The sequence below is a fragment of the Saccopteryx leptura genome, chromosome 2, assembly GCF_036850995.1.
Source record: "Saccopteryx leptura isolate mSacLep1 chromosome 2, mSacLep1_pri_phased_curated, whole genome shotgun sequence".
Taxonomy (NCBI): Eukaryota; Metazoa; Chordata; class Mammalia; order Chiroptera; family Emballonuridae; genus Saccopteryx; species Saccopteryx leptura.
This window is the reverse complement of record NC_089504.1, coordinates 172446578-172467380: the sequence shown is the minus strand read 5'-3', so window position 1 is coordinate 172467380 and position 20803 is coordinate 172446578. Positions and strand designations below refer to the sequence as shown.

The window sequence follows — 20803 nt, the reverse complement described above, 5'->3', positions numbered from 1 at the left end:
TTTTGCTCAAACCAGATGAGCCTGCGCTCAAGGTGGCGACCTCAGGGTCTCAAACCCGGGTCCTCTGCATCTCAGTCCAACACTCTATCCACTGTGCCACCTCCTGGTCAGGCTGCAATGATTTCTTGATATGCTCAAAATATCATTTTTGTTATACTTGGAAAGCACAGTAATATTTTGGTGTATTTCTATCTTAGAAATTATTTAAAATAAAATGCTTTGTACATTTTAAAATGAATAAATATAATTGGACCATTTATAAATAAGTGAAGACTTCCAGAAAATATGTAAAAACCAGAAAGTGCAGGATCCAAAATTATATTGTCTGTCTAGTCCTTAATTATAATTCTGTATATTGTAGTTTGTCATCTTGGCTCATGTGACTCATTTAAAGATTAGCCAGTAAGGCCTTACCAGGCTGTGGTGCAGTGAATAGAGCATCGGACTGGGACGCAGAGGACCCAGGTTCAAAACCCAGAGGTTGCCGGCTTGAGAGCGGCCTCATCCAGCTTGAGTGTGGCCTCATCCAGCTTGAGCATGGGTTCACCAGCTTGAACACAGGGTTGCCGGCTTGAGTGTGGGATTATAGACATGACCCTATGGTCACTGGCTTGAGCCAAGGGGTCACTCACTCTGTTGTAGCCGCCTCCCACACCCCACACCCCTCACACCCCCTACCCCCGTCAAGGCACATATGAGAAAGCAATCAATGAATAACTAAGGTGCCACAATGAAGAATTGATGCTTCTCATCTGTCTCCCTTTCTGTCTGTCTCTCTCTCTGTCACCAAAAGAAAATAATAATAATAATAATAATAATAATAATAATAATAAAAAAGGTTAGCCAGTAAGGTCTTATTAGGGCAGTGTTTTTATGTTATAATGCATAGCTACAGAATTACATAGACATTCAGGTATTTGAAAATTTGTACTACATTTTACTCCAAATCAAGGCAAGGATAAGGTAAAATATAGTAAAGTAGTAAACTTCTTATCTTCAATAATCTTGCATCTTTAAGATTCTTAACACAAAAGTAAAATATTTTAAACTTTTGTATTTTTCTGAAGCTGGAAACAGGGAGAGACAGGCAGACAGACTCCCGCATGCGCCCGACCGGGATCTACCCCGCACGCCCACCAGGGGCGATGCTCTGCCCACCAGGGGGCGATGCTCTGCCCATCCGGGGCGTCGCTCTGCCGCGACCAGAGCCACTCTAGCGCCTGGGGCAGCGCCCGGGCCATCTTTGCTCCAATGGAGCCCTGGCTGCGGGAGGGGAAGAGAGAGACAGAGAGGAAGGAGGGGAGGGGGGAGGGGGTGGAGAAGCAAATGGGCGCTTCTCCTATGTGCCCTGGCCGGGAATCGAACCCGGGTCCCCCGCACGCCTTTAAACTATTTTTAATGAAATTTTAGCAAGTTTATATGGTGGTGTCTTGAGAATTTATGCATTCACTCAGCAAGTACAGTGCTTACTATGTACATGACATTGCTAGGAAATAACATATTTCTTCTACTTTCAAAGAGCATATAAACTACTTGGCTCATGGTTAAATGGGAATTAAGATGGTATTAGAGTCTAAATAAGCAATGTAGTGTTAAATGATATAACACTGATTCTCTGAATCCTTCAGTACTTTGTTACATATGACATTTTTGTACACTTTTCTACTAAAATAGATTAAAATTAATCAAGATGAATTAGTGTAATTGGAGCTGGAAATGAAAGAAATCGTAGGATTTAGACAGGTAGTAAAGGATTGTGTCATGGAAATCAGAGGAAAAAATGTTACAAGAGTCTAAGATAAATGAGAACTGAGAAAAAGAGATTATGAGTTATTATTATTATAAGTTCCTACCAAGAGTGGTAGGAGAAATGCAATATTTCAGAGATGCTTGGAGGGTTCAAAGGTTGAGAAAATGGAAATTGGAATAGAGATGACTTCCATGAAAATGGGTTCACATCTGTACTTGTTAGGATTTAATTTTGTAAAGTGAAGTGATAATTGTGGAATGGAAATAAAAGTTTGTAAAATATTCAAATATGCCTTACTTCTGGCGCAGTGGATAAAGCATCAGCTTCCAACACTGAGGTCATCATTTGAAACCCTGGGTTTACTTGATCAAGGCACATGTGGGAGTTGATGCATCCTGCTCCTCCCCCACTTCTCTCTCTCTCTCTCTTACTCTCTCTCTCTGCTTTCTAAAATGAATGAATAAAAGTCTTTTTTTTTTTTTTTTTTCTTTTTTCTTTTTTGTATTTCTCTGAAGTTGGAAACGGGGAGGCAGTCAGACAGACTTCCGCATGCGCCTGACCTGGATCCACCCGGCACGCCCACCAGGGGGCGATGCTCTGCCCATCTGGGCGCCACTCTGCGGCAATCAGAGCCATTCTAGCGCCTGAGGCAGAGGCCACAAAGCCATCCTCAGCGCCCGGGCAAATGCTGCTCCAATGGAGCCTTGGCTGCAGGAGGGGAAGAGAGAGACAAAGAGGAAGGAGAGGAGGAGGGGTGGAGAAGCAGATGGGCGCTTCTCCAGTGTGCCCTGGCCGGGAATCAAACTCGGGACTCCCACACGCCAGGCCGATGCTCTACCACTGAGCCAACTGGCCAGGGCCAATGAGTAAAAGTTTTAAAAATATATTCAAGTATAAACTTTATAAAAATGTTTTTTGATGAAGGCATGAGAGTTTATCATTTAACAGTGCTTTCTATAAATTTCATTATAAATTTGAAGATGCTAAAGTAAGTAGAACCTTCACTATTTTTCTACATTGTTTTTAAGGTTAGCAGTGTCAGCTATTTGAGTAAGTTAAATATTCTAGGTATTAAGCATATATATATCAGTGTTCTTTACCTTTGGTTTTAAAGTGACCAGTTATCTAATTTTGGTCCTTTTTCAGGAATTTGTACTAATGTGTTGAGAAGGTAGCTGATGGTACAGTCTGCAAATTTATTTTTAGAAAAGGCAGTGTTTATGTTACTTGTGCGGGCATAGTACCATGCTTATAACAATAACAAAAATAACAAAGCAAAATAATAAAGCATATAAATAATAAAGCAAATTAGTTTGTTTATTATATGTCAGACACTGATTTACATTATTATTTAATTATGTAAAAAAACTCTGTAAGGTTCAGTAGTAGTATCCCCATTTTATAGATGAAATATGAAATAGCATAAGTAATCTGCTTGGGGTCACCTATTTTGTAATTAGTGAAGCTTGGATTTGAACCCACATATGTGTCATTCCAGATCTCCTCCATTCTTAACCACTTCAGGAGTGGCTCTAACTGTTGTGTGCATCAAAATCGGCTATGGGATTTTTTAAAAACACAAATGTCAGGGCCACATTCTAGGCCTTCTGAGTAAGACTCTTTGGGTATGAGGCCTGGACATCTATACATTGCTTATAAATGAGAGAGAGGGAGAGGGAGCATGTACTTGCCAACTTTCTGTTATTTCTTTCCTTTTTTTTTTTTAGAGAGAGAGGGACAGGCAGATAAGAAGGGAGAGAAATGAGAAGCATCAATTCTTTGTTGAGACACCTTAGCTGTTCATTGATTGCTTTCTCATATGTGCCTTGACCAGGGTGCTCCAGCCAAGCCAGCGACCATAGGTAGGGTCATATCTATGATCCTACGCTCAAGCTGGCGACCCCACTCTCAAGCTGGTGAGCCGCACTCAAGCTGGTGACTTCAGGGTTTTGAACCTGGGTCCTCAGCATCCCAGGCCGATGCTCTATCCGCTGCACCACTGCCTGGTCAGGCTCTATATTTCTTATAACAACACTAATCCTATTGCATCAGAGCTTCATATGTAGATCCTCATTTAATGTTAATTATCTCTTTGTAAACTCTTATCTCCAAATACCGAAATCTCCAAAAACATTGGGGGTAAGGTTTTAACATGGGATTTTTAGGGGGATACAGTTCATCACATAACAGAATTCTTTCCATCTGGTCAGAAGACTAGACATTCTTGTGTCTAGTATAATTTTTGAATTTTACTTTTTTCCCACTAAAGCATTCTCTTTCTAAGCAGATTTTCTAATTAGGAGCTATTCTGGATACTTGAGGGTGATACAAAGGCTTTTCTCATGGTAACTGAGGTTTTGTTATATTTATTGCCAGCCTTGTACCGACTAATCATATGTTAATTATAGCCAAGCTCTTCAGAATATTCTCAATTTTATTTACAGTAGAAATACTTAAATTCTTCTAATATCAAAATGCAATTTTTTTCTCTCTAGGAACCGTCTCTTTTTGCTGTTGCTAAATTGTTAGAAACTGGTCTAGTTAACATGCATCGAATAGAAATTCTATGGAGACCTCTAACTGGCCATCTACTTGAGGTAACCTCTTTTTAAAACTTAGTACGTTTATTTTTTTTCTTAAGAATAAATACATACACTATGAATTAATGACTCTAGATAACCATATGCCAAATCAGGATTAACTTTTTTCCTGTACTTATATATCTGTATATTTTATCAGGGACTAAAGTTCATTTCTTTTTTGAAGATATATGTTTCTTTTGTTTTTGGCTGAAAATGGGTGATGTATTAATGAACCTCTGAAGTCTCCTTTGGTTGTTAGCTTGAGATTCCCTTTTTTTCTGTTATCTTTTTTTTTTCCCCCAAAGATACAGGGGAAAGACAGACAGGAAGGGAGAAAGATGAGAAGCATCAACTCGTGGTTGTGGCACCTTCGTTGTTCACTGATTGCTTTCTCATATGTGCTTTGAATGGGAGGCTCCAGGTGAGCCTTTGTTGAAGCCAGTGACCTTGGAATCAAGCCAGCCAGCGACATTGGGGTCATGTCTATGATTGCACACTCAAGTTGACCTCAGGGTTTTGACCTGGGTCCTCAACATCTCAGGCCAGTGCTCTATCCAGTGTGCCATCATTATCCAATCTTTTAATCACCTCATTTTCAGCTAGTTCTGAAACTTTATGAATTGGGCTGAGTTAATATAATAGTAAGTGGTAAATATTCCTTTACAGTCTTTCCTATGATTATGAGATCTACAGAGGGAAAAACCTGTTTGGTATCAGTAATTATAAATAGCACCAGGGAATTTTTTCTCTATTTATATTCTTTCGTATTCAAGTTGGGGGTGATTCTTAATAATTAGCTACTTCTTAATAACAGCTGCTTTTTTTTTTTTTTTTTTTTTTTTTTTGAGATAGAGAGTCATAGAGAGCCATAGATAGGGACAGACAGACAGGAACAGAGAGAGATGAGAAGCATTAATCATTAGTTTTTCATTGCAACACCTTAGTTCGTTGATTCTCATATGTGCCTTGACTGTGGGGCTACAGCAGACTGAGTAACCCCTTGCTCAACCCTGCGACCTTGGGTCCAAGCTGGTGAGCTTTGCTCAAGCCAGATGAGCCCGCGCTTAAGCTGGCAACCTCGGGGTCTTGAACCTGGGTCCTCCGCATCCCAGTCCGACGCTCTGTCCACTGCGCCACCGCCTGGTCAGGTATAACAGTTGTTTCTATCAGTATACAAAGTATGTACAGTTTAGATTTAGGATGCCACGATCATTTTATATTAGTTTAGTAACTAAGAAAGTTATTCTTAGTAAGAGAAACAAATGTGCTTGTGTATTTTTTTTCCATTTTATTGGGATTACTTTTATGAGCTATTAAAGGACATATGCGTATTTCTTTGTTATGAATATTTCCCTCAAATAGCATGAAATATGTTTTTTAAATTATTGCTCATTATTTATGAGGATAGACCTAATTAGGGACATTAGTGTCTGCTTCTTTTGTTTACTCTGATGACATCATTTACTTTTATGAAATCCTCACGTTTCTGTGACTGTTTAGTTTCATCTTTTACATTTTTCTCTCTATTGCTTCCTCTTTCCCATTATTCAGAAGGTAAGATTACTTAAATTTTGGATATAATATTTTCTCCAACTCTTATTGATGAATATTTTATGTAATTTTTTAAATGTGAAGGAATAAAATATGTAATGTTTTATTTTTATTTTCTCAAATTGATGTAAAAGTGTAAATATATTATATATTTAATTTTTGTTCTACATATTTACCTTTAGGTCTGCCAGCATCCAAATTCTCGAATGCGAGAATGGGGAGCAGAAGCTTTAACGTCTCTTATTAAAGCAGCATTAACATTTAACCATGATCCTCCACTTTCACAAAACCAGGTAGAAAAAAATCTTTTTTAAAAAGAATATTTAATGTAAAATCATCTTCTTCTATATGTAATTTTTTCTTAATTTACCAAATTGCTGATATTCTAAAAGTGGGTTTTGTTGCTTAATAATCTTATTATATGGGCCATGGATCTCTTACAGAAGGTTGATATGCCTAGATTTTTAGGATTATCTTTATCTAAAATTGTAAAAACTTTCTTCTGCATGACATTGTCCCAAGTTAATAGATTCTCTAGAATTGGTCTCCCACTCCAGAAGTCAGTGCTCAGGCTTCATTTTGGGGCCCTATTTTATTAGTCTCTTTCCTTTGGTCCTTACCTATCTTTGAGTTTTTCTCTCATTATCCTTACATGAGGAGAAAACAAGTGGCAGAAGAGGCAAAAACAGTAAAATAGATTTTATTTTTCAGTAATTTAAAATTATTTTATATTTTCTTAGTTTACATTAGTCTTGAGCTCTTTGTCATGACTTGCCTAATCATTCACATATCATATACTTTTTAAAAGTTCAACAAAGTTTATTGTGTGAAGATTTAGTAGGAATGAAGTATTTAATAACTATTTCCAGTGCCTTTGTTATCTTACACTGTTGTAATTTTATTCTACAGCTTTATTCATTAAATACATATTGAATATATGCTGTGTGCCAGGGAGTGTTTTAGCTTTTGGAGTAGAATTATGAACAAAACAGAAAAGATCTGAATTTTTATAGAGCTTTTATTTTAGTGATTTCACATTTTTTCCTACTGTAATTTTTTTTTGAAAAGAAAACCCTTGTTTATGTATAGTCTCAATGTCCAGCATCATACCTGTTATGTAGTGAAAACTTAGCAAATGTGTGTTCAGTCAGTGAACCAAATAAATGAATCTTTGGTGAGAAGAAAGTTAAAAATGAAATACTAAATAATAGAATGGAGGACTTTTTTTTTTACAATCTCCAGCAGATTTTGTGATTACATGTCATCTTTGTTTACCATAATTACTCATTTATTAGAAGTAGTGAGAATTTAAAATTTAAATATGTATGGTGTACATTAATAGCAAATGAAAGGTAATTTTAGAAATTGGAAATTGTTTTTCTTTTTCCAAATAGAGCTAGATATTACACAGATATATTTCCTTTAGTGATATTCATTTCTATATAGCTCTCTAATATCTTTTAACATAAGGTCACTCACTTCCCATTTATCCTTAAATCTAACATCTTAAAGATTGATTTTTATTTTCTCTTATTTAAAATAAAAAAGGTATAGATAGATGACATAATAAACCTCTGGTGATACTGTTAGAAAAATTTTGTTTAATATTTATTTTACTAGAAAAATTTCTCTTTACCATTGCAGTCTGAGTGGAGGTGAATTTAAATTTAAAAGCAACAGCAGAACCTTCCTGTCTTTGGGCTTCTTTTTCTAACTAGTTTCTTGCCCCCTTTTCAGAGGCTGCAGTTGCTTCTACTGAACCCATTAAAGGAGATGTCCAGTATTAACCATCCAGATATCCGACTCAAGCAATTAGAATGTGTGTTGCAGATTCTGCAAAGTCAGGGAGATAGTCTTGGGCCTGGATGGCCATTAGTGCTTGGAGTCATGGGAGCAATCAGAAATGATCAAGGGTAAGTATTTAAAATTAATATCCAAAAAGTAATAGAGAGAAAAAGGAAATCCATCCTAAAATCTTGTAATAGTGGTAATTTTTTATGAATGCCCTTCCTGCTTCAGTTTAAGATCTATAGTTTTTCTTAACTCTACCCTCAAGTGGCTATGGCGAATTATTAGGGCTCACCTCTGTTTTCGAAGGGTGGGGAAATTGCTGTTTATTTGACATTTATGCAAGAATACAAGGTTCTTACTTATAAAATAAATGTATCAATCTAACAGACTCGATAACACATCCAAAGATTGGGCTTTCTTTTATTAAGTATTTGGTAATATGTGAATTTGCATTTAGGGCTTGACCTCTCTTCATATATTAGAAAGTCTAAGAAATGGCTTTTAAGTGACTTTTTTTCATTGATTTGTTCATTTATTATGTGCCTAGTATATTCCAAATACTATGCTTGCTAGTTATTCTGATTATACAGATAAATAGTTCCTGCTCTGAAAATATAATGCTATGGGAAAGGAACAAACCCTGTAAGTAGGCTATCCTAGAGAGAGAGTAGTTTGTTATACTGCAGAAGAAAAGGACTCCAGTGGCAGTGGTCTGTGCCCCTGGAGAGGGGCAGAGCCAAAATTATGAAGGATGTTATATGCTTTTATAAACTATTTGGACTCACCTTCAGTATATTTGGGAGGTATTTTAGGATTTGAATCAGGGGAGTGATCTGACATGCATTTGGGATATATTGTGTCGAGCAGCAGGACAGAGTGGATGGGAAAGCCTGCAGTGCTCTCTAGAAATAGAGCAGAGATGGACTTGAGCTTCTTAACGGATTAACTGTAGGGAAAAGGGAGGAACAGGAAATAAGTCAGGAATGACTCCCAGGTTTCTGACTTAGAGAGCTTAGTGGATGGTAGGTAGTATCCTTAACTAAATAGGGAGTATAGAAGGAAGAGCACTTTTGGAGTACATGTATGAACTTGTTTAATTTAAGGTAGGACATTACAGTGGGGAGAATTAGCAGACATTTGGATGTATAAATGTGTAATTCTGCAGCAGGATTCACAGTATCTTGTTTTAATGACTGCTTTAGGAGTTGAGAGTAGGTTTCTTCTCCCAACTTACCCTGCAATTGTAAAATAAGATGTTGTAAGAATGAAATGAACTAATACACATAAAACTCTTCGAGAGTGCTGACATAGTAAACATGCAATGTGTTAGCTATTATAATTTGTTTTCATCCTTATTTTTCACCACCAGAATTTATTTCCAAAACCAAACACTTCTTATTCTCTATACATGAAATTCAAAACTACTCTTATAGACGTCATGTAGAACTTTAAAATAAGATATAGACATAAAAAGAATAAGGAACTTCCTGGCCGGTTGGCTCAGTGGTAGAGCATTGGCCTGGCGTGCAGGAGTCCCGGGTTCGATTCCCGGACAGGGCACATAGGAGAAGTGCCCATCTGCTTCTCCCCCCCCCCCCCTCCTCTCCTTCCTCTCTGTCTCTCTCTTCCCCTCTGGCAGCCAAGGCTCCACTGGAGCAAAGTTTGCCCGGGCTCTGGGGATGGCTCTGTGGCCTCTGCCTCAGGCACTAGAATGGCTCTGATTGTGGCAGAGCGATGCCCCAAGATGGGCAGAGCATTGCCCCCTGGTGGGCATGCCGGGTGGATCCTGGTCGGGCGCATGCAGGAGTCTGTCTGACTGCCTCCCCATTTCCAGCTTCGGAAAAATACCAAAAAAAAAAAAAAAAAAAAAAAAAAATGAACTAATTTTCATTCAGTGAATATTTCATTGTATGTATTCATATGTGCTAGGCATCACGCTAGACATTGGGGACAGAGTGGTAAGAAAGTAGCTGTAGGCAATTTCCTTTTTCATTCGATGTCTTAGTTTTGTTGGGCTAGTTGATGCAGAATACAAATAGAAATAATATGGCATTAATTAATACATATTAATACATATTTTTCTTTCCTTTTTCTAATCTACTGTTTCTGGTTTTTTTACCTGTGTTTTTTATTAATTATTTTAAGTAAACATATCTTTTTAAAATCTATGTAAATGTTGAAGTACTATTTGATCTGTATTAGAGAATATTTTCTTGTTCACATTTTAAAATAACATTTTGCATGGTCCACATTACTGTAAGGCAGGGGTCCCCAAACTACGGCCTGCGGGCCACATGCGGCCCCCTGAGGCCATTTATCCGGCCCCCACCGCACTTCCAGAAGAGGCACCTCTTTCATTGGTGGTCAGTGAGAGGAGCATAGTTCCCATTGAAATACTGGTCAGTTTGTTGATTTAAATTTACTTGTTCTTTATTTTAAATATTGTATTTGTTCCCGTTTTGTTTTTTTACTTTAAAATAAGATATGTGCAGTGTGCATAGGGATTTGTTCATAGTTTTTTTTATAGTCTGGCCCTCCAACGGTCTGAGGGACAGTGAACTGGCCCCCTGTGTAAAAAGTTTGGGGACCCTTGCTGTGAGGTATGTACTTGCCCTTACATTTTTTAAAAATACATGAGTATAAATTATTTTCTTTTGTATTTTCAGAGAATCCTTAATACGAACTGCATTTCAGTGTCTTCAGTTGGTTGTGACAGATTTTCTACCAACAATGCCTTGCACTTGCCTGCAGATTGTTGTAGATGTTGCAGGTAGCTTTGGACTTCATAACCAAGAACTTAATATTAGTTTAACTTCAATAGGTTTATTGGTAAGTATCACTGCCTTTTTTTTGTGACAGAGACAGAAAGAGGGACAGATACAGACAGACAGGAAGGGAGAGAGATGAGAAGCATCAATTCTTTTTTTGTTTTTTTAATCTCAGAGTGAGGTGGGGAAGCCATGCAGGAAGGCATCTGATTCGTTTGCAGGTCTTTTATTATTATTATGTTTATGTTTATTTTTATTATGTTCATTTTATTGATTTTAGAGAGAGGAAGGGAAAGAGAGAGAGACAGGAACATACATCTGTTCCCATATGTGCCCTAACCAGGGATTGAACCAGCAACCTCTGTGCTTCTGGATGATGCTTTAACCAACTAAGCTATCCCATCAGGGCGAGAAGCATCAATTCTTCATTGCAGCACCTTAGTTGTTCATTGATTGCTTTCTCATATGTGCCTTGACTGGGGACTACAGCTGACTGAGTGACCCCTTGCTCAAGCCAGCAACCCTGGGCTCAAGCTGGTGAGCCTTGCTCAAACCAGATGAGCCCGTGCTCATGCTGGCGACCTCGGGGTTTTGAACTTGGGTCCTCTGCATCCCAGTCCCAGGCTCTATCCACTGCATCTACCACCTGTTCAGGCTCACTGCCTTTCTTATGATAATATAACTTAGAAATCACTATTTGCAGTTGAGAGGGAATGCTAAGCAAGTATGCTTTTGGCTCTGTAGGAATCATTTAAATGACTCTGAAGTACCAAATATATCTTGCATAAAGGATTAAATGACATCATTTAAGGAATAATTCATCGGGAGCAAACTATTTGGCATAATTTTGATATATTGAGCTGATATTTGGCTTTTATAAGGTTTGTCTTTGGAGGATTTAGTAAACAAATTATAGTATGTAGAAGAGAAATGTTGACTAGTGTAAAAAAGTTAATTGATTTTCAATATTATTTTAGAAGCAACATTTTCATATGCTGCTTATTTAGTAAATAAAGCTTCCATAAAAGGCTCTATCTCCCATTACAGAGCAGTTTGTTAACACTGCTATGTTAGCTATAAGGAGATCACATGTGATGGTGGAAGAACTAGATATATATACATTTTAATTCTGTCTGCTTCTTAATTATTGACCTTCTGAGCCGATTTTTTTTTTTTTTTTTTTTTTTGAGAGAGAGACAGGTAGGGAGAGAGAGAAGGAAGAGAGTGAGAACTCATAGTTCATCAACTCATAGTTGTTTCACTTTAGTTGTTCATTTATTCTTATATGTGCCTTGACTGGGGGGGGGGGTGCTCAAGCCAAATCAGTAACCCTTTGCTCAAGCCAGTGACCTTGGGATCATGTTGATGATCCTGCACTCAGGCTGGCAACCCTGCACTCAACTGGCAAGCCTGCGTTTAAGCTGGCGACCTTGGGGTTTTGAACCTGGGACCTCAGCGTTCCATGTTGATGCTCTATCCACTGTGCCACATTTTCTTATTTTGAATGTAAAAGTAATAAAATGTTAGGGTATTGTTTACAGAAAGTAAACATGAAGAGAGTATTACCAATATAAATTTATTTAAAGGCAATTATTTAGATTCTTCTAAATCAGGGGTCTCAAACTCGCGGCCCGCCCACCAATTTTGTGCGGCCCGCAGACTAATCAAACTTCGTGGATTAGTCTGCGGGCCACACAAAATTGGTGGGCGGGCTGCGTGCGGCCCGCGGGCCCGAGTTTGAGACCCCTGTAATCTAAATGTATATTATGACTCAAAAGTTTTATTTATTTTTTATGTTTTATTTTTTAAAATTATTTGTGACTGGTTAATAAAATTATGTTTCAGGTGTACAATTTTATGATACATCATCTGTATATTGTATTACATAACTCAGAAGTTTTAAAAGTCAAATGTAAATACCCCTCAAAGCTAGATAACTGAATTTTTTACTATTAAAAATATAATCATGAGAAAAACATAGGCATGTTGTGTAGGTATACAATTGCTCCCAAAAATTAGTTGGTTAATTTAATGTTGATTTCTGCTAGGTATCACCTCCCTTATTTTGTTTTATTCACAGGGATTGGACGGTATGAGTTTATCATGAGATATAATTCTTTTTCTTTTTTTTTAATTAAGTGAGAGTCAGAGAGGCAGACTTCCACATGCCACCCGACTGGGATCTACCTGCAAGCTTCCTACAGGGCAATGCTCTGCCTAAATGGGGCCACTGCTCCATTGCTTGGCAACCGAGCTATTTTAGTGCCTGAAGCAAGGTCATGGAGCCATCCTGAGCACCCAGGGCCAGCTTGCTCAAACCATTCGAGCCGTGGCTGCAGGAGGAGAAGAGAAAAAGAGAAAGAAAGGGAGGGAGGGAGAGAAGGAAAAGCAGCTGGTTGCTTCCCCTGTGTGCCCTGACCAGGAATCAAACCCAGGACTTCCACATGCTGGGTTGACGCCGTATTGCTGAGCCAACTGGCCAGGGCTGAGATAGAATTTTCATTAATTTGCATACCTTGCTGTGGTTGAGAATGAAGTCGAAAGATATGTTTGGAGATAGTAATTGTTCTTGTATGAAATTACGAAACATTCAGTGATATTAAGGAATTGTTCATCGTTTTGTTAGAGTGATAATGGTATCAGGCTTATATTTGTTAAAGTGTTTTCTACTAGAGATTATAAAAAGGCATAAAACAAATATGACAAAATATTACTAATTGTTATAGGTAGGTGGTAGGTATATCAACATATTGATATATTCTATTTTTCTGTGTGTTCTTGAAATTTTTCTTAATAAATTTTTTAAAATTGATTTTTAAGAGGAAAGGAGAGAGACAAGAACATTGACCTGCTCTTTTATGTGCCTTGACCAGGGATTGAAACAGCAACCTCTATGCTTTACGGCAATACTCTAACCAACTGAGCTATCCAGCCAGGGCTATAATAAAATATTTTTTAGATATTAATGTTAGCAAAAGATTTCTCCCCCATGGTCTCCTGAAATCAGATGGAGACACATGACAGAGGAAGAGCTGTTTTAATTAATTTCCTTGTAATTCTGAAAAGTAAAACAACTATGGATTGCATATTTACTTATGTCTTTAAAATAAAGTCTGTGAATAAAGTGGTATTTTTCTACTTTGCTTTTTTTTCTTATTTTAATTTATTGTGTTAACATGAATTCTCTACTTTGGTTTTTAGTGGAATATTTCAGATTATTTTTTCCAAAGAGGGGAAACTATTGAAAAAGAATTAAATAAAGAAGAGGCAGCACAGCAAAAGCAGGCAAAGGAGAAAGGACTGGTTTTAAATCGACCATTCCACCCTGCACCACCGTTTGATTGCCTTTGGTTGTGTCTTTATGCAAAATTGGGTGAACTTTGTGTGGACCCCCGTCCTGCTGTCAGGAAGAGTGCAGGACAAACTCTTTTTTCAACAATTGGTGCACATGGAACCTTATTACAGCATTCAACATGGCACACTGTTATTTGGAAGGTATTGTAAAATAGCTTGAGTTATCAGCTTTTCTTTTTATTTATTTTTAAATGTTTATTTTATTGATTTTAGAGAAGGGAAGAAAGAGAGCAGGAAACTTGTATGTGCTCTGACCGGGGATCAAACTGGCAACTTCTGTGCTTAGGGACAGTGTTCTAACCGAACGAACTATCTGGCCGGGGCTTGAGTTACCAGCTTTTAATTGGAACACCCTTACATACTTTCTTTTTTCTTTTCTTTTTTTTGTATTTTTCTGAAGCTGGAAACGGGGAGAGACAGTCAGACAGACTCCTGCATGCGCCCGACTGGGATCTACCCGGCACGCCCACCAGGGGCGATGCTCTGCCGCAACCAGAGCCACTCTAGCGCCTGGGGCAGAGGCCAAGGAGCCATCCCCAGCGCCCGGGCCATCTTTGCTCCAATGAAGCCTTGGCTGCGGGAGGGGAAGAGAGAGACAGAGAGGAAGGGGGGGGGGATGGAGAAGCAAATGGGTGTTTCTCCTATGTGCCCTGGCCGGGAATCGAACCTGGGTCCCCCACACGCCAGGCCGACGCTCTACCGCTGAGCCAACCGGCCAGGGCCCTTACATACTTTTTTAAATTGAATATTGAGGTGACACTAGCTAACATAATTATACAGGTTTTAAGTGCCCAATTCTACAACTACACCTCTGGACACTGTCTTTTGTGTTCACCCTCCCAAGTCAGTCTTTGTCCATCACCCTTCGTCCCTCTGTACCTTCCTCTGTCTCCTCAACCCACCACAGCTATTACACTGCTGTCTGTGTCCATGAGCTTTTTTGTCCTTCTCTGCTCCATCTCTCCATGTCCCTCATCCAACCCTCCCATACTTGTTCAATCAAACTTGTTCCAGTTAATTTTTAAAGACAAAAAGTTCTTTGCATTTGTGCATTTGACAAAACAAAAAATACTTTGTCATATTTTTAATTGCACCTTTCTGAGACAGATTAAATATTAAAATCTCATCTCTTTTTTGTCTTCATCTCTTATCTCTGTCTCTGATTTTTGCCTTTGTGTTTTTTTCCCATTTGCTCAAGTGGTATATAAGTAGGAGTTGCTAAATCACTACATGTAATTCAAATATATAATATAATGAGAATTTTATAAATAAAAGAATATCATAAACAGTGAAATTTGCTTGAAGAATCACCAAACAAAAATAATCTTTAATTGGTAAATTCTACATGCCTGCTCATTAAATATACAGTTTTATTGTTTTTGTTTTCCTGTTTTATCTTCTCTTAAAACTTTCTTATGAAGTCAACAGCTGATTAATGAGCATCTCCTGTTTGCTAAAAGACTGTCCTTTTTTGTTCCATCTGTTCCATTTTAATAAAATTTAATTTCTAATCCTTTCACTGCTTTTGTGGATTTTTGAGATCAGTACGTTTGACAACAGGCAGCATAGTAAACCTTAAGTGTATTTAACAATACTTTCAATTTAATAAAGTGACCTCAAAATATCTTCTTAAGAAATTAATAATGTATGTTTCCCAGTAAAAATAATTAAAAGCCCCACTCCCCCCTGTGTGCTCCATTTCATATTTATCCCTGGCTTCTTAGATCACAGACATGTCTGCTTATGTTTCTGTTACTGTTTTAAAGAGCAAACATATTTTCCCTGATTCTTGTTTTCCTTTTAGAGAGCTTCATTGTTAATCTCGCTGCCTAATTCTTAGTACTTTATTTCTTCCTCACCTCCCTGCAATCCCTTATCCCTAACAATTTGATTTCCAGATTATTCTACCTCATAGTCTCTTGAACCTAAGCGAATAAGAGAATCACGACTTGTTAAAGCACAAATTGCTGAGCCACAAACCCCAATCTAGAGTTTCTGACCTTTTTTCCCTTGTGTGGGGCCTGAGAATGTGCATGTGTGTGAAGCTGCTGGGTGATGCCAGTGCTGCTGATTTTGAGGCCATAGTTTGTGAGCCACAGAAGTTGTTCATGGGATACAGGTGCTCTTCTAATTGCCAAGCCTTTTGCCTTATGCTCAATTTTTATCCTACTCATTTAACATGGTTGATAATTTCTCCTCAAAATATCTCTTTCCTTGGTTTGTTTCATAGCATGCTTCTTCTCCTGTGTTGTTTTTATTTATTTATTATTTCTGTTTTTATTCCTTCTGCTGAATCTACCCTTTAAATGTAAACATTCTCCAAGTCCTCACCACTTCCTGTTTCGTTTTTCCAAGTATCTGCATCTAATCCTGACATGTCAGTTATAACCTCTATCTAAATGTCTCCCATAATTATATTTTTTGCCTGGGCCCCTCTTGTTAGTTTTGTTGCTTTTTTATACATTACCCTGTAGATGCTCCATTGACACTCAACAGTCTTAGACAAACAATGTTCTCTTCAATTTATTTTAATATTTCTCATTCCATGAACTAGGAATAAACTTAAGCATATACAGTAATATTTCTGTTCAGTTCCTTCTAAAATATGGGGATGGATCAGATTTTAAGGTATAACTTTTATAAAAATCCTGGTTTCTTAAATTATGCTATCAATACTTTTTGTATATTATTTTTATAAATATTCAGGTTCTCTTTCATCTGTTGGACCGAGTTCGAGAGTCTTCTACTACTGCAGACAAAGAAAAGATTGAATCTGGAGGTGGCAATATACTCATTCATCATTCAAGGGACACAGCAGAGAAGCAATGGGCTGAGACATGGGTTTTAACATTGGCTGGAGTAGCAAGAATCTTCAACACTAGAAGATACTTATTGCAACCTTTAGGTATATATATATATATATATATATATATGAGGGGGGAGTTCTGGTGATAAAATAATTCATGTTAAAGGAAATTTGAAAAATACAGATTATTTATTTTTTGTAGAGAGGGAGAGACATATAGGAAAGGAGAGAGATGAGAAGCATCAACTCGTAGTTACGGCACTTTTAGTTGTTCATTGATTGATTTCTCATAAGTGCCAGTGACCTTGCTCAAGCCGGCAACCTTGGACTTCAAGTCAGCAACCTTAGGGCTCAAGCCAGCGACCATGGGATCATGTCTGTGACCCCATGCTCAAGCTGGTAACCTCAGGGTTTTGAACCTGGGTCCTCAACATCCAGATCAATGATCTATCCACTGTGCCACCACCTGGTCAGCTGGACTTTTTTTTTTTTTTTTTGAAATTCACATACATTACTATTTCCCAAGAATTGTCTTAACTGCCAATCTTTGTGTTTATGTGTTGTTTGTGCATAAGCATGCGTATTTTATTCAATTCAATGAGAAAATGTGTATTGTGTACCTAGCCTCTAGGGCAGTGGTTCTCAAATTTTTTGAAGTCGGGGAGCGTTTAAAATCTTACAAATAATTGTAGGTGTACTATATACAAATTTCTGAGAAATATGTTAAAATAATTAAGTCAAATATTAAAATATATAAAGTCCAAGCATGCTTTTATGGTAATTAAACAATAAATATGACAAAATTAAATTCATTCTGACATTAAAAAACATTTTTATATATTTTTTTCTTTTTTTGCATTTTTTTTTTCTGAAGCTGGAAATGGGGAGGCAGTCAGAGAGACTCCCACATGCACCCAACCAGGATCCACCTGGCATGCCCACCAGGGGGTGATGCTCTGCCCATCGGGGGTTCGCTCTCTTGCGACCAGAGCCAGTCTAGTGCCTGAGGCAGAGGCCACAGAGCCATCCTCAGCGCCCGGTCCATCTTTACTCCAATGGAGCCTGGGCTGCGGGAGGGGAAGAAATAGAGAGGAAGGAGAGGGGGAGGGGTGGAGAAGCAGATGGGCGCTTCTCCTGTGTGCCCTGGCCAGTAATCGAACCTGGGACCTCCGCACGCCAGGCCGACGCTCTACCACTGAGCCAACCGGCCAGGGCCTTTTTTTCCTTTTTAATAAATAAATTTTTATTTTAATGGGGTGACATCAATAAATCAGGGTACATATATTCAAAGAAAACATGTCCAGGTTATCTTGTCATTCAATTCTGTTGCATACTCACCCAAAGACAGATTGTCTTCCGTCACCTTCTATCTAGTTTTCTTTGTACCCCTCCCCCTCCCTCTCTCCCTCCTTTCCTCACCCGCCCCCCGTAACTATGACACTCTTGTCCATGTCTCTTAGTCTCGTTTTTATATCCCACCAATGTATGGAATCCTGCAGTTCTTGTTTTTTTCTGATTTACTTATTTCACTCCATATAATGTTATCAGGATCCCACCATTTTGCTGTAAGTGATCCAATGTCATCATTTCTTATGGCTGAATAGTATACCGTGCTGTATATGTGCCACATCTTCTTTATCCAGTCTTCTATTTTTTTTTTTACAGTGATTAAAGCCTTTAAGAAAACTCTTGGCCAATACAGCAAGAATCCATAAAAGAGCGGTGTCCTTAACATGTTCACCAAATCCAAGTTGGCCCCAACACCATGCCAAATCCCTGAAAAATGCAACCCAACCCCAGTTCAGTCTGTTAGGAGCTGTCACAAGGAGCAGGAGTCCAGGAAAAGTCCACATGGCACTGGAATTGTTGTCACCATTCTGTACTTTGCGGCTCATGTCCAAGTCCCAATGACCGCTGCTTCTAGCTGGGAATGATTCAGGTAGACTGGGAAAGCCATCTGCAGCATGCGTGGATATGGAGCTTCTGTTCTCCTCTGCCTGGAGAGATGAGACCAGGATGCTTTTCCTTGGAGCTCTGTGACTGTGGCTTGGTATAGAGAACCTTGGGATACACTAAGCTGGATGGCAAAGGTAGATTCATAATAGATGTTGGCAAAAGGGGGAATGAGAGCTCTAAATTAGGAGTAGGTCCCAGCCTGAAATATGAGTGGGGCATTGCGGTAGGAGGAATAAAGGAAACACTATATATTAAACAAAGCAGCAGAAAATAGGACTATCAACACCCACAACAGAGATCTTCGAGGGAAGAATAAAAAACCTGACTATTCAGGCAAGACATAGTTAAGTGGCCCTTGTGCAAATGAGATCAGTTTACCTGCTTCTTGGAAGAAATACCCTAGGCTTGTTTAGTGTCGTAGATGGGGCCGACGGCCCTGGGCACCTTCAGCCTTCAGTGGCAAACCCCAACATTCTGGGCAAGGTTAGGTCATAGGTGGCTGGAGCAGGGCTGGAAGAGACTGAACCCTCCCTTAGAGGAGCGAGGGGGAAGCCTACCTTCCAGTGTCCCTGTTTCCTCACAGCAGAGGCATGTAAGCCTGGCAGGCTTTAGCTCAATGACCTTCCTTTCCACTATTGAAGCAGGACCCAGATGGCATCCTATGAGACCCTTTGGGGTGTTGGAGCCTTTAAGGGCATTTCCTAAAAGCTGGTAGTTCCCCTGATCTCTATTGGGCTTTTTCTGCCTCTAGGTATCTTAAAGGCCATGCTCAGAGATCTTGCTGAGGGGTTTGAGGATCCCCATCTGTCTGTATAAATCTTTTCCATATATCTGGAGCTATTTGGAAAAAGACAAAACAGTGTTATTAGCTGGATCTAATAAAGAAGTTAGTAGTTTGCAGGTGAAAAAGATTTGGCGTCTCTTGTTCATCAGCATTCAAAAGAAATTAAAAAAAATTTTTTTAAGTAAAAAGCATGATATGGTAGACCCGTAGGAGTTCCAGGATATGACTACCTCCTTTTAAATTTTTCTTTTTTAAATTGACCTTAAAATATTTGCTGGGTACACTTTAATAATACCTTAACTTTAAAGGTTGTAAGAATGACAAAATACAGTAAATGCTATTGCTCCATATGCAGGAGCATTTTCAGTTTAGCCAGTTTAGGAAATCCAATAATAGAACAATGCATACAGACAATGAGCTATAACATGCTTAGCAACCTCTCCTGTTCTGACGGAGGTTACTATAAATCCAGAATATGTATCCACTGTAACGTGGACATAGGACTGTTTGCCAAAATGAAGGTGTCTGAGTAACATCCATTTGCCAAAGTTGTCCTGGTAGGGGTCCTTGAGGGTTAACTCCAAATGAAGGGGCAGATTGTAGTATAGGACCCCTTGGACAGGATTTCCCAATCTGCCGTGCTGCTTCCTGAGAAAGTTGCAACTTTACACAGGGCTGCAGCGTTCTGGTGATGAATAGTATGAGACTGAATTGCTCAATCTGTCATGGTTGCTCCAAATAATTTTCTTTTGGGTAGCTTGATCAACAAGGGCATTCCTAGGCCCTGGCCGGTTGACTCAGTGGTAGAGCATCGGCCTGGTGTGCAGGATTCCCGGGTTCGATTCCCGGCCAGAGCACACAAAAGAAGCGCCCATCTGCCTCTCCACCCCTCCCCCTCTCCTTCCTCTCTGTCTCTCTCTTTTCCTCCCGCAGCCAAGGCTCCACCGGAGCAAAGCCACCCCGGGCGCTAAGGATGGCCCCGTGGCCTCTGCCTCACAAGCTAGAATGGCTCTGGTTGCAACAGAGCAACACCCCAGATGGGCAGAGCATTCCCCCCTGGTAGGCGTGCCGGGTGGATCCCGGTTGGGCGCATGCGGGAGTCTGTCTGACTGCCTCCCCATTTTCAACTTCAGAAAAATACACACACACACACCAAAAAAAAAAAAAAAAAGAAAAAGAAAAGAAGAAAAAAAGGGCATTCCCTTGTGCTAAAGCTCCAGGGAGCATGGAGTGAGCTCCAGTATGTCCTATGAAACATGGAGCTCTATGTTGACATACAAGTCTTTGAAAAAGTAGGAACTGCTGAAATAGTTCATCAGCATTTTTCCCTAAGACAGCAGTCTTTATAGTGGAAACACCATAAGTAATTATTTGCAGTCTGTATATAGAATATGGCAAGTGCTGAAAAGCTATGACAATGGCATATAATTCTAGACTTTGAGTTGATTTTACGTTGACAGT

At 38.9% G+C, this 20803-nt stretch overlaps 1 protein-coding gene across 2 annotated transcripts in view; it reads left to right on the top strand.

The window, feature by feature from the left end:
- The window catches only part of MON2 (MON2 homolog, regulator of endosome-to-Golgi trafficking), a 188946-nt gene that overhangs the window by 89383 nt on the left and 78760 nt on the right, over nucleotides 1-20803 (top strand). For both annotated transcript variants that reach the window (XM_066369320.1, XM_066369319.1), the window contains exons 20-25: nucleotides 4246-4347; nucleotides 6066-6176; nucleotides 7621-7796; nucleotides 10341-10503; nucleotides 13644-13937; nucleotides 16503-16701. In XM_066369320.1, coding sequence (XP_066225417.1) covers nucleotides 4246-4347; nucleotides 6066-6176; nucleotides 7621-7796; nucleotides 10341-10503; nucleotides 13644-13937; nucleotides 16503-16701 — 1045 coding nt within the window. The remainder of the gene's footprint in view (nucleotides 1-4245; nucleotides 4348-6065; nucleotides 6177-7620; nucleotides 7797-10340; nucleotides 10504-13643; nucleotides 13938-16502; nucleotides 16702-20803) is intronic.